Source organism: Panthera leo, chromosome F3, assembly GCF_018350215.1.
Source record: "Panthera leo isolate Ple1 chromosome F3, P.leo_Ple1_pat1.1, whole genome shotgun sequence".
In the NCBI taxonomy this organism is placed as follows: domain Eukaryota; kingdom Metazoa; phylum Chordata; class Mammalia; order Carnivora; family Felidae; genus Panthera; species Panthera leo.
The window spans coordinates 8,411,741-8,426,051 of record NC_056696.1 but is presented as its reverse complement, the minus strand read 5'-3'; the positions used below and the strand labels follow the sequence as shown (position 1 = coordinate 8,426,051).

The 14,311-nt window shown below is 39.1% G+C and overlaps 1 protein-coding gene across 1 annotated transcript in view; it reads left to right on the top strand.

Moving 5' to 3' along the window:
- The window catches only part of EXO1 (exonuclease 1), a 38,140-nt gene extending 24,069 nt beyond the window's left edge, over positions 1-14,071 (top strand). The window contains exons 12-15 of the mRNA XM_042925216.1: positions 3,359-4,364; positions 7,570-7,671; positions 11,211-11,404; positions 13,810-14,071. Coding sequence (XP_042781150.1) covers positions 3,359-4,364; positions 7,570-7,671; positions 11,211-11,404; positions 13,810-13,951 — 1,444 coding nt within the window. The 3' untranslated portion in view covers positions 13,952-14,071. The remainder of the gene's footprint in view (positions 1-3,358; positions 4,365-7,569; positions 7,672-11,210; positions 11,405-13,809) is intronic.
- Positions 14,072-14,311: the final 240 nt, after the last annotated feature.

Below are 14,311 nucleotides of genomic sequence, written 5' to 3'. Positions count from 1 at the left end.
GTTTATTTTTGAGAGAGAGAAAGAGAGCATGTGCATGAGTGGGTGTGGGGACCAGAGAGAGCAGGGAGAGAAGTCCAAGCAGGCTCTGGGCTGTCAGCCCAACACGGGGCTCAAACTCACAAACCATGATATCATGACCTGAGCTAAAATCAAGTCTGACGCTTGACCGACTGAGCCACCTAGGCGCACCCTCTTTAAAAAATGGGACCAACATCTCTGACAACCTCAGGGCCACTGAGAGGATTAAATTAATACTGTAAATAAAGGTGCCTAAAACAGTACCTGATAGATGATCAATACACAATGAATAGCTCTTCTTCTGTTGTCTGGGTGGTGAAGTCACAACGAGCAACAGGACGTCTCAGTGTCGAAAGTTATGTGGGCACATGAGGTAGCAACTCTGAGAACCGAGCAGCCCCCGCATTCCCCTAGGAGACTTGGAGAGGCTGTTGTCTTCAAGTGTATACACCAGGCTGAGCCAGGCTGTCTGACCATGACTGTGGGAAGTGGGCAGGAAGGAACCCCCCACTGCTCCTCTCCCATCAGGCCTTCTCAAGGGAACAGCCATGTCCCAATTAAAGGATCATTTTGATTTTGCCTTTCCTAGTCACTGTCATTAAAGATGGCATTACCAGTGCAGCGATGAAAAAGGAGGCTTCCAAAGATGAAAGCGGCTCTAGATGATACACACTGATTAATAACATCCTAGAAAGTTGGCTTTTCTTACTTGGAGAAATTTTTAGAACTTGCGTTTTGTTTTTCCATGTGGGAGAAAATAAAATTTCCCTTTTCTGTCACTCAGTGCCCACCTCTTCTTCGAGGACGGGCTAATGAGAACAGAGTTCGCATATCTCTGCAGGCCTCACCTAGTCACCAGCGAAGCTTAATCAAATTTCCATTCACAGCTGCACATCGCTGCTTTAATAGTTTAGGTAGATGTGGCACTAATAAATCGTTGAGAGATGTTTGGAAAAATAAAAGTTTTTTTCTGTTACTTACCTATGAAATAATTGTAAGTCTCTACAGTTTTCTGACCTGGGTGGTATAACAACATCTAATAACAACTAAGTGTTAGGAAGTTGGTATTTGTAGCTAATTTTCAAAGTTCTTTAACATACTCACTTCCTCCTTTCAGCAAAATGATGAGACATTCAGGGTTGGTGTTATTTTCTCCATTTTGGGTTAAGACATTCAGGCTCCAAGAGGTTTAAAAAAAAAAAAATTTTCCCAGGGTGGCATAGTTAGGACTGGCGATGGGAGAGGTCCTGGTCTTCCTCAGCATGGTGGGTGGAAAGGAGCACATGATCTGATCGGCCTGGATGTGAATTCACACTGTGTCATCACATTAATTGAGTGATCCAGGGCACCTGGGTGGTTCTGTCATATGAGTGTCTGACTCTTGGTTTTGGCTCAGGTCATGATCTCCCAATTTTGTGAGTTCGAGCCCTGCGTCTGGCTCTATGCTGACAGCTCAGCGCCTGCTTGGGATTCTCTCTCACCCTCTCTCTGGCCCTCCTGTGCTTGCACTGTCTCTCTCTTAAAATAAATAAATGAATTTTTAAAAAAAATTTAATCGAGTGATCTTTCACACCATTGAATTTCCCTGAGCCTATTTCTTTATAAAATATGTATCAGCTGTTCTGAAGACTAGCAGAAGTATATCAAGCACCTGACACAGTGCCCAGTCAGTAATATATCTGCGAGAATTTATCATCACCCCACTCTTTAATGTGATTTGTATTTAATGTAATATCACCCCACTACATTAACCTAATGCAACAGGAGGTATTAAATATGCCAAAGTTTGTCTTCATCCTGTCTGCTTTTTTAGAAGTCTGTTTTAACTCTTTTATTATATAGATACTTTATCCTAGAAACATGCCAGTTTATCTTTTGAGATCTAGAAATATAAGTTAAGCAACAACATACACTAATTGGGAAGAGGTAGCCATGATCTGGGAGGAGTTCTGGGTTTTAATTCTGCTCTCTTGCTGATTAATTTTATAACCTTGGGCACTGTTACTATAACTTTTCTTACCTATGAAATCATACCTGGAAGAATACTTGGATATCATAGGGGTTATTATTTAAAAATGAATTATGTAATCAGATCTAGGAGCTGTTTTGTGCTTAGTGACTAGCCTAGTAAGACCTTTCCTTCCTGCCCTGTACCCACACCTCAGCTGGGGATTAGATGAAGGATAGAGAGGGTATTTTTATTCTCTAGCATTTAGTAAATATTCTGTTTATCATCTTGGATTTGAACTAATTAAAGCAGTAATTTCTCTTTAGATTTCATATTTATCTGATCATATACTCTGGGAATTTCCTTTTTAACCTAAAAACTCTCTGAATATATCTTCTCTATAAGGATACTCATCTTTCTTTTCTATTGGAGTGTTTATAAGTGATGTTTTAAAGCTACCAGACTGAGTAAACCTCTTATTAATACAGAATTTAATGATTGATGGTGAGGGGCACCTGGGTGGCTCAGTTGGTTAAGCGTCCGACTTCAGCTCACGGTCCATGAGTTCAAGCCCCCAATCAGGCTCTGTGCTGACAGTGTGGAGCCTGGAGCCTGCTTCAGATTCTGTCTTTCCCTCCTCCCTCCCCGACTCGTGCTTGGTCTCTCGGTCTCTCTCTCTCAAAAATAAATAAACATTTTAAAAAATTTATTAAAAAAATGATTGATGGTGAAAGTCATAACCTCACATATTTAAAATAGTGTGAAAGTTTATAGGACATTTATTTTAAAAGCCAGTAGAGTATGGACCACTACAAGTTCCCAGATGATTCACTACGATGGACTAAGCCAAGATAAAGAGTAAATGACTAAATTTTTTTATTTTGCATTTACAAAGTAAGAGACAGTAGTTGTAAATTGTCCTTTCTGTCGCATATTTCCATATCTCCTCAAATATTTGATTGTCAGCCGTGTGTTAGCCACTATTGTAGGTACTGTGGAGGACACAATGGCTTGGATGGTAGCTGTCCTCAAGGAGCTTCTGGTCTGTTGGGAGTCTATTCAGTGAAGGTTAGGAGAAAGGATACCTATATGATAATGAGGTATAGATAAATTATGCCAGTTCCAAATACACGTATGTAGAGAGGACTGGTTTTAGGAAATCCTGTCTACAACTTCAGGATTTCAAATAAATTTCTGAATGTGTGAATGTTGTTATAATCAAAATTTAAACTTTCAAGAACAGTTTCCTCTTTATTTATGAAATTATGTATTTAGGAGAGTTTTTCTTGAAGAAACAAGACCATTTTTCCATTTTTCATTATCTGAATCTTATCACCTTTGTGAGAAAACTCTAAAACATTTATGCATTCTTTGTATTATTTTTTTTGTTAGATTTTTTTGCAGCTCTCTGGATTCCGCCAACTGTGTATCAGCGAAAGCAGGCGGTGAGCCCCCAGAAAAAAGTGCTGTCACAGATGAAGAGGCCAGTGTAGCTGAACCAGATCATCAGGATGGCAAGAAGCTGGCTGGTCCGGATGGAGCATATAATTCAGATGATGAGGTTCCAGATGAAAGTTCTGTCACAGATGAAGAGGCCAGTGTAGCTGAACCAGATCATCAGGATGGCAAGAAGCTGGCTGGTCCGGATGGAGCATATAATTCAGATGATGAGATTCCAGATGAAAGTTCTGTCACAGATGAAGAGGCCAGTGTAGCTGAACCAGATCGTCAGGATGGCAAGAAGCTGGCTGGTCCGGATGGAGCATATAATTCAGATGATGAGATTCCATATGAAAGTTCTGTCACAGATGAAGAGGCCAGTGTAGCTGAGCCAGATCGTCAGGATGGCAAGAAGCTGGCTGGTCCGGATGGAGCATATAATTCAGATGATGAGGTTCCAGATGAAAGAAGTTCTATCGCAGATGAAGAGACCAGTGTAGATAAACCAGACTGTCAGGATGGCAAGAAGCTGGCTGGTCCAGATGGAGCATGTAATTCAGGTGATCAGGTTCCAGATAATGCAACTATGATTGCTGACGACTCTCTATGTTTGGAGACCAGCAAATTCACAAGGACCATCTCACCCCCCACCCTGGGGACACTCAGAAATTGTTTTAGCTGGTCTGGAAGTCTCGGAGATTTTTCACGAACTTCAAGCCCCTCTCCAGGCGCAGCACTGCAGCAGTTCCGGAGAAGGACCGATCCCCTCACTGTGGCACCGGACCAGAGGGAAGCGTCTGCTGTGTCCCAGTTAAAGAGTGAGGAGTCCGGTGATGGAGCGCCTCCCGTGCGGGCAGCGGCTTGGTGTCCAAAGTCTCAAGGAAGCCCAGAACTGTCACCACACAATTTAAATGTGTCAAAACTGTCTCAGCCTTCTAGTAAGGATTCCGACTCAGAGGTAAGTCACATTATGAAGCCTTTGTTTTCAAATCCATACATAAGAGAAGATCTGGTATTAATCAGATCACTGGGGAAATTTTGCCTACGTTATGGAAATAATTGGCTGTCTTAACTTTTTTTTTAAGTTTACTTTTTTATTTTGAGAGAGAGAATGCACGCAAGTGTGGGAAGGGCAGAGAGAGACAGAGAGAGAGAGTCCCAAGCAGACCCTGCACTGTCAGCACAGAGCTGGATGTGGGGCTCAATCTGAAAAACCGTGAGATCATGATGTGAGATGAAATCGTGAGTCCGAGGCTTAACTGACCGAGCCACCCGGGCACCCCTGCTGTCTGAATTTTTTATTCTAGGTCTTACTGTGTAGAAACTTCACATTTTATTCATTGTAAGGACTTCTTTAAACTCTTGTACATTCAATCTAACTCTATCTCCTGAGTTACTTACATACTGTGGAACAGTTAAGACATAAGCAGAATGGTAACTTACAATACATTTAACATTTAATTCCTTAATATACTTTTGGATTCAAATAACATTTGAAACCTTATAAGTAAATGGCCTTATCAATTTGATGATGTTCATCTTAAGGTTTTAGTACTTAGAAATATATTTTCATTTACCCTTCTTAGTCCTGCTGAACTTCCCCTTTCTAACAAAACAAAATGGTAATGCATGTGATTTTGTCATTCTGTTTTAAGTTAATAAAAGCATCCTAACCATTTTTTCCCTTGCTTATGAAATATCTTTTAGTCTGACTTAAAGCTTCGAGTATGTACTGCTCATAAGATGCCGTGATGTTGTAAAATGACATGACGACAGAATAGCTTCCTTTACATCTGAGTTACCTCAGATTTACCAATATAACATACTTCGTTTTATCTTCAGCACCTGTAATTACCAAGTTATAAGAACAGTTATAGCCGCGGTACTACTTGAGAGAATTTTGATAATCCTCAATTTTGGAGTGTGTCTATCAGGATAGCTTGTATTTATCAAAAGGAAAATATTTTATTCAAGTTTCCAAAGGAAACTTGAGTTGTATTGGACTCAAAGTGAAGAAAAAAGCTAACTTACAATGTGAGAACAAATTGTTTTCATTTAGAGAAAGCTGAAATCAGTTAATATGTTGAATTCAAACTGTTCCCTGCGGTATTGAAGTGTGAAGACTAGGCCAGGCCACCCCTGGGCTGCCTTGGAGACGTGTGCTTTTCTTCTTCCTTTCATTTGCTTTGCCCTCAGTTCATCCATACTGGTCTACAACACTCTTTCTGTTTCTTTTAATATCCATTTTAGGGGCGCCTGGGTGGCTCATTTAGTTAAAGCATCTGACTCCGGCTCAGGTCGTGATCACATGGTTCGTGAGTTTGAGCCCCACATCAGGCTCTCTGCTGTCAGTGCAGAGCCCGCTTTGGATCCTCAGTCCCCCTCTCCCTCATCCTCCCCCACTCACGCTCTCTTTCAAAAATAAACATTTGAAAACAATACAATAGGGGCGCCTGGGTGGCTCAGTCGGTTAGGCATCCGGCGGTTAGGCATCCGGCTTCGGCTCAGGTCATGATCTCGCGGTCCGTGAGTTCAAGCCCCGCATCGGGCTCTGTGCTGACAGCTCAGAGCCTGGAGCCTGTTTCAGCTTCTGTGTCTCCCTCTCTCTCTGACCCTTCCCCCTTCATGCTGTGTCCCTCTCTGTCTCAAAAATAAATAAACGTTAAAAAAAAAAAAACAATGCTACAATCCTCCATTTTAACACCATCCTTTTCATTTTGTACTGCATACTGCATTTGCCCTTGGCCCCATTTGGGTGCCAACACAGTAGCTGTCTCTTGAACATCTTTCATGAAAACGTCATCTATTTATGAGACTACTCTTAGGTCTGCTGAGCTCTTTCAAGGCAAGTGCTTTCTCCTTTTTCAACAGACATCTTCCTGTTTCACTAAAAGTTTGTAATCTTTTAGCCATGTGTTGCTGAGAAGCATACCAGTTCACAGGCTGTGGGCTGGTCCTACTGATGAACTTTCCACATTTCTGTCTTCTAGCTAACCATTTTTTGTATTAATCAGTTATAGAGACATGAACCTTCTTCTCCCTTCCTTCCCCACAAAAACAACTACCCACCTAAACTAGAAATGATTCATTAAGTCCTCTCTTGCCACCAGATGGAGTATACTCCTGTTAGGATAAATGAATTGTTAATTCTCAAAGAATTAGAACACTAACAGTTAACATAAAATTACATAATCTTTCGTTGATTCAGAAAATGTGTCAGAAAGCCACAGTGCCATTGGGCTTCATCTTTAATATTAGTTTTTACCGTGTGGCTCTGAAGAAAATATTTCTGTATTGGGGCCTTCCATTGGTAGTTCACTGTGAAAAGCAACAATCTTAGATTCTGTGTGTATTGAGTTCACTGACCCTATTTGAGGTGAATTAATCTTATGACCTTACTCATGACCTTTATCTTAAGAAATGATTTGACGTCTGAAACTAATGTAACGTGTCAACTAAAAAAAAAAGAAGAAAGAAAAATAAGCAAATGATTTGTCCCTGAGTCACCACTACTGTTAACTATGAGCAAGGAATATTAGAGTTTCTGAAAATTACAGTCAAGTTAATGGAGTATTTTTCACTTTGGGATTATTTTTTAAGTATCTAATACTCTAAAGAATCCCAAAATAAATTGAAAAAAAAAATCCTCTTGAAAAATGCAGAAATGTAAAGTCTTCATTCATTGTCCTTTTTTTATTTGAGTTTCGTGGGAATCCAGATTTTTCTGTGTAAAGCAAAGCTTTATATGATGGGATAGGGCAGAGGTTAGATCTCAGTGGCATTGGGAAAAGTAACTGCATTTGACGCAATATTACTCTACTTCTTGAAAGCAGATGCCTTTTTTTTTTCTTTAATGTTGAATGTGTTCCACAATTAAAGATTTGGCTGTACTGGTTCAGCTTTTTGTAGCTAGTAGTTCACAAAACCTATTAGCCGAGCTTGGGTAAGCAATGATACTACATCAGGAGACTTTTGTCTAATCAGAGTCAGCATTTTGACAGGCTCCTGAAAGGGTTAGAAAAAGTCTTCAAATTCAAATGTATCGTTTCTTTTATACAATTTACTTGAGGTAAAACATTTTGCTAGTTTGTTGAATACTGGTTAGTAGTCATAAAAAAATCCATAGTAAAAATCTTATTTTATTTTTTTATTGGGGAATCTAGGAATCTGACTGCAATAATAAGTCATTTGAGAATCAAGGTAATCTGGAATCCAAACTACATTTATCTCAGTATTCAAGAAAAGTCACACTTCTAAAAAACAAGGTAAAACAAACATCTAATTTTTTTAAATTTCAGAAGCAGTATATGTTTATTACCAAAAAATGAGAAATATCAACAGAATTGAAAATGCGTATATTTTAATTTACAGGAGAAATGTTTACTCTCAGTCCTTCTAGGGCCATGTTTATGCCTGACTGTAGGTGGTAAAGTTGTTGAAGAAACCCTTATCTTCTGCACTATAAACCTCTTGTTCTCATGTGCTTCTACAGCGTTACTCATGATGACTGAGTAATAGCCATTGGATGAGTGTAGCCAACCCTCTATGTTTGTCATTTAACTAAACATTTTTTGCGGTAGCAGACAAGACTGCAACCAAGAACTTGTGGATAAATATTTACGTGCCGTTCTTGATTATTTCATAGGGATGAATTCCGTGGAGTGGTATTGCTAGTCTAAAGGCACCAGAATTAGAGCTTTGATATATATTGCCAAAAGACCTTCTAGAAACTGTATATCCGAGAAGCCAGGTTATTTTTTTTGTCAAGATACATAAATATTTGCATGACTGCAAAGGGAAAGCTCATAAGCTAAAACATATTTTACGTATGAAGTGTTCTACCCATTAATATGAAAAATGCTAATTTCTAACTCAAAAATGTACAAGGGACATATATAGTACAAAAGAAAAAGTATAAATGGTTGGTTAACACATAAAAGCATGTTCAACCTCATTAGTAATCAAATAATGCAAATTAAAATAATGAAACATAATTTCTTACCGCTCAGATTTTCAAAAAATATTTTTAGTTGTACTCATTTTTATGAGACTATAGCGAGACAAATAAACATATTAATTGTGTATAAATTGCTCTGCCGTTTCAGGAAAGCAATTTGAATGAGTTTAAATAATTCAACCCAATTTAAATAATTCAAGTTCCAATTCTAGAACTTGTCTAAGGAAATCATGAGAGTTTAAGTACATGAACACTTGGGGCACCTGGGTGGCTCGTTGGTGAAGCGACCGACTCTTGATTTCGACTCAGGTCATGATCTCATCGTTTGTGACTTTGAGCCTCAAGTCGGGCTCTGTATTGACAGCATGGAGCCTGATTGGGATATTCTCTCTCTCTCCCCCTCTCTCTCCCCCCTCTCTCCCCCCTCTCTCTCCCCCCTCTCTCTCCCCCCTCTCTCTCCCCCCTCTCTCTCCCCCCTCTCTCCCCCCCCTCTCTCCCCCCCTCTCTCTCCCCCCTCTCTCTCCCCCCTCTCTCTCCCCCCTCTCTCTCCCCCCTCTCTCTCCCCCCTCTCTCTCCCCCCCCTCTCTCCCCCCTCTCTCTCCCCCCCTCTCTCCCCCCTCTCTCTCCCCCCTCTCTCCCCCCTCTCCCCCCCCTCTCCCCCCTCTCCCCCCCCTCTCCCCCCCTCTCCCCCCCTCTCCCCCCTCCCTCCCCCTCCCTCCCCCTCCCTCCCCCTCCCTCCCTCTCCCTCTCTCTCCCTCTCTCTCTCTCACAGCCTCTCCCCTGCTTGTGCTGTCTCTCTCTCTCAAAACAAATAAACATTAAAAAAAAGTACATGAACACTTAGCCTGCATTAGTTACAATAGTGAAAAATTGAAAATTGCCTATCTAAAAATAAGGGGGTGAATTATTAAATACATTACTGGTTTTAGCTCTTAGGTGGTAGGAATATAAGTGAATTTTTTTCTGTTGTTTTCCCCTGTTTTTCCACAGTGAACATATTATTTTTCTAATAGCATAAACACTTTTTAAAAATTTCAGTAAATGGTCTGCATATCGATTTGAAAGAAGATCCCCCATCTCCTACTATACAAATATAAATCCTAGATATATTAAATATATAAATGTGGAATATGTAAATATAAGATTATTTTGGGGGGCTCCTGGGTGTCTCAGTTGGTTAAACGTCTGACTTAAGCTCAGGTCATGATCTCATAGTTTGTGGGTTTAAGCCCTGTGTCAGGCTCTGTGCTGACAACTCAGAGCCTGGAGCCTGCTTTGGATTCTGTGTCTCCCTCTCTCTGCCCCTCCCTTGCTCATGTTCTGTCGCTCTTTCTCACTCAAAAAAAATAAACATTAAAAAAAGATTATTTTTAAATCTTTGAGCGCAAAAGCCTTTTTCAAACATCCTGTCTCAGAAAGGTATCCATGTTTGTTTTTGTTTTAAGTTTATTTTATTTTGAGAGAGAAAGAGAGAACAAATAGGGGAGGGTCAGGGGGTTGCCAGAGAGGATCCAAAGTAGGCTCTGTGCTGGTAGCAAGACCCTAATGTGGGGCTCGAACTCACAAACTGAGGTGACCTGAGCTGAAGTTGGACTTTTAACTAACTAAGCCTTCCAGGCACCTCCATTTTATTTTTGAGTAAAGAGAAAAAACATGGAACGTATGTATGACACGATATTTTTGTTTAAATATTCACAAATACTCAGGCACACTGTGTTATGTTTACATAATCACAGTAGAAAGTCGGAAAGATACCAAAATTATTTATAGCGACAGGACTGGAAATGTAGAAAGTAGTTTCGCAAAAGAAGTTATGTCTGGACATTAAGCCATCTTTTTATTATTATTCTTGCTCTCAGAAGTTGTCAGGGGTCTGTCACTCCTGTTTTAGTGAAACTCCCCAGAATTTTCCCCCTTGCTCCCCAATATCCATCTTTAATATCTAAAATAAAACCTTTTTTTTTTTTTTTTTTTTAAACATTTATTCCTTTTTGAGAGAGACAGAGTGTGAGCGGGGAAGGGGCAAAGCAAGAAGACACAGAATACAAAGCAGGCTCCAGGCTCTGAGCTGTCAACACAGAACCCGACTCGGGACTTGAACTCACAAATCGTGAGATCATGGCCTGAGCCGAAGTCAAGACACTTAACCAACTGAGCCACCCAGGCACCCCAAACCTTTTTTTTTCTTAACCTCAAACCTCTCAGAACATTTCTATCTGTTACATAAGTTATATTATTCTCTTTGCCATTTAGTTTCAAAATCTTAGGGTTATCCTTTTTCTTTCTGCCAGCTCGATCCTTCTGCAGGAGATAAAGAAAAACCACCACACATCTGTACCTATCCAAGTTCTAATCTTTCTTTCTTTGTCTTGTTTCTTGCTCTCTCCCTTTTCCCCTCACCAGCACCCCGGACAAGATTTCATCTTTCATGTGTGAACTTTTCCATTCTTCATACCTCCTCTGGTAGTTGCATCATTCTGAAAGCCTTGTTTTATCTTCCTCACTCTTTACTATCCTAAACAACAACAAAATGTTGATGGCTCCATGTTTCCCACAGGATAAAAATCAACCCTTGGATAGAAAAAGCTAAATGTCATTAGTGATGTGTTTGAACAACTTATTCAAAACAAAATTCACTTCTACATGTAAAAAAGAAAACTATCCAAGATACATTACTAAGTAGAATCGAAATATATTAAGTGAACATTTTTACACATTGCTTATCAGTTATTTTTCTGTTCTACTGTTCTAGTAGAACAGTATCTAGTATCTACAGATACTAGTTCAAAGTTAATTAAAGGTAGTTGCCTGAACAGAAGAGTATTAAAAGGAGCATTTATTCTTCAGATTCCCGGGCTGTATAAATCTAGTTCTGTGGACAATCTTTCTGCGACCAGGATCAAGCCTCTAGTTCCAGCTCGAGCCAGTGGGCTCAGCAAGAAGCCATCAAACATCCAGAAGAGAAATCATCATAATGCTGAGAACAGGCCAGGATTGCAGATAAAAATCAATGAGCTCTGGAAAAATTTTGGATTTAAAAAGTGAGTTGCCGTGTTACTTCTTCTAAGATAGGATAAGTTATTGTTTTTTGTAACTTCAATTACTTTCTCCCATTTCTTTCTATTTTCATATGAGTCAGTTTTGTTTTCTAGTACCCTATAAGAATTATTTTTCTCTATTCTCTTTAGCTCTTTTTAAGTACATTTAATTTTAGTGTCTATGCCTTCTTGTGAAAAGGTGCCAGACTGAAAATCCTGAGTTCCTGGTCTGGCTTTGGGGTCTTTTGTTGAAGCAGATTACTTTTTCTGGCCTAAGTGTCTCAGCTTTGTTCTGTTGTCACTCAGGATTGTGATGAGAGTAGGGTTGTTCTAGACACGGGGGTGGGAAAATAATGCTGCATCACACTTCTTGATTTAAAGCAATTTGTTTCCCTAGATCATCACATCTAAAGTGGGGAGAATCATCCAGTGTCTATGATGAATGTGCCAGATTTCTAATGTAGGGGGCAGACACTATTTTAATAGAATTGATCTTCTGTATATGTATGTTTTTTGAGCCATAGTACTTCCTTCTGTTAGACTACAAAATTAGCCTTGGAGTAGCTGTGATTTATAATTAACTTATTCTCTTGTTCTTCTCAATAAAGCAAATGTGCTAAGAATAGAGGGAGGGAAACTTACATGGGTGGTGGGATTAAATCTTATCTAATAGAAATGTTGTCACAGTCAGATGAAATGGATGGTATGAGGGGACTCACTTTAAATAAGCAAGTGCCAGACAACTTTTTTTATTTTGCATTGTGTAAAGTCTAGGATTATACCATATTGCAGCAGTTCTCAAACATTTGCTTCCAGGCACCCTTTACACCCTTAAAAATTACTAAGGGCCCTATAATACTTTGGTTTACGTGATTATACCTGTCAGCACTTAACTATCTTAGAAATTAAAATGGACATTTTAAAATATTTATCTTTAACAGTGACAAGCCCATACTAAAATCAATAGTATATTATTACATAAAATAAGTATGGTTTTTTTGCAAATCTTTACTGTGGTTTAACAGGATTGAACTGGATTCTTATGTCTGCTTCTGTGTTAGATCTGTTATGGTAGATTGTTTTGGTTGAAGTATAGGAATAAAATCTGGCTCCATACATATTTTTGGCTGGGAAACATAATTTAATAGACTTTTTGTTTAGTTGTAAATTTTATACTTTGACATGATACCAAAATTCAACAAGTGATGGTTTCTTAAAGGTTGCAGTGTAGAGTCTGAAACTTGTCAGCCAACTTTGCATATTGTTACATTACCATCCATTGGTCCAGATTGCACCTTGAGTGCCTCTTTTATTCATGCATGAAGTGGTCATTTAGGAAATGTTGTCTTACTGAGTTATCTTCCAAATATTGACACATTTCATTTTACAATATAAAGAAATCACAATCTTACCAGCAAAGTCTTTAAGTATTAGGAAGTTTTCCAAAATCTTAACTTTCTCTTGAAAGCGTGAATTTTATCCTCGGCAACAAATACTGTTAGTCGATTACCTAAATTTGAATAACCCTAATAGTGTCACACGTGCTTTTTTTCCTGGAGATAACCATCATCCTTCAGTACCAACAAAAGTGCCTCCTTGGTTTCCCATTTTCTCACACTAAGAGGTTGAAGGTTGAGATTTAATAAAATTAATGATTTTTACTGCTTTTTTAAGAACATTCTTAAGCGAGACTGGCTTTGTTTAACTACAAGTGCATGGAGCTGGAGAATACAAATACTGCTTGTATTTCTCGTGTAGTTTGGGGCCGCTGTCTTGACTCGTGCTAAGTTGCCAGTAGCTTCTACGTCAGTTCAGCTTTTGGATGAACACATGTCAGCACGGTGGAAAAGGCAGATAAAGTGTAAATATTATTATGAAATAGTTTTGATCTTGTAAACCCCCTGAAACGGTCTTGAGAATTTTTAGGAGACCGTGGGCCATATTTCGAGAACTGCTACTAAAGAGAAATTGAGGGTGCAGAAGTATTCCTAAGTGTGTTCCTAATAGGATGTTTATAGACCTAGAGATTTTCAGCCCCAAAAAAAGAAAAAAAGGTTGTGAGGAGGCAGGAGTAAAAGATAGGGCTTAAACCTTATTCATGCTTCACTTATGTTGGTTCTTAGCCAGACTGGAGAAGGGTGCTAAGGAGAAAGGAACTAAAGGTTCTTTATTGGAATCATTCTTTCTTAGCTAGTACATATTTAGTAGTGGCCTTGCACCAGCTTTAAAAGGTGATTTAGGAAGCAGGAAGGGGGAACTGAGAAGCAAAACTCACATTTTATTGGGATACTCAGAAGAGAGACAAATTAGAAGGTCTTGTCTTCATATATCTCTCTTTTGTCTAGGTAGACTATTCTCTAATAACTAGTACCCTAAAAACACCAAATTCATTTTCTTGTATTTTGCAGAGATTTTGAAAAGCTTCCTTCTTGTAAGAAGCCAGATCCCCTATCGCCAGTCAAAGACAACATCCAACTAACTCCAGAAGCAGAAGAGGATATATTTAACAAATCTGAATGCATGCGTGTTCAGAGAGCAATATTCCAATAAATGCAGGCAGCTGGGAGGCTATTGCCTGCAAGACAATCTCTATCAATTTGAAGTGCTGTTTGGGAATGGGGCAGTTACCAGACTGAAAGATTTATGCATAGATGTAATGCCATTTTTTAAATAGAGTACATTTTGTATATTAACTGTAACTATTTCTTTGTTCAGCTTTTTATATTTTGTAAGAAGCTAAAATAGAGAAATAATTTTATCTTTGACAGTTTTTGGAAGTTTTGATGTTTTGGGGCAAGGCCCCTGGAATTTAGAAAAATCTACTCTGAAGGTTTCTGTCATGTTGTCAAATGTAAGGATAGTAAATGAAAAGCCACAATTCTGTAATCATTTTATCCTGGAGGGAATCAC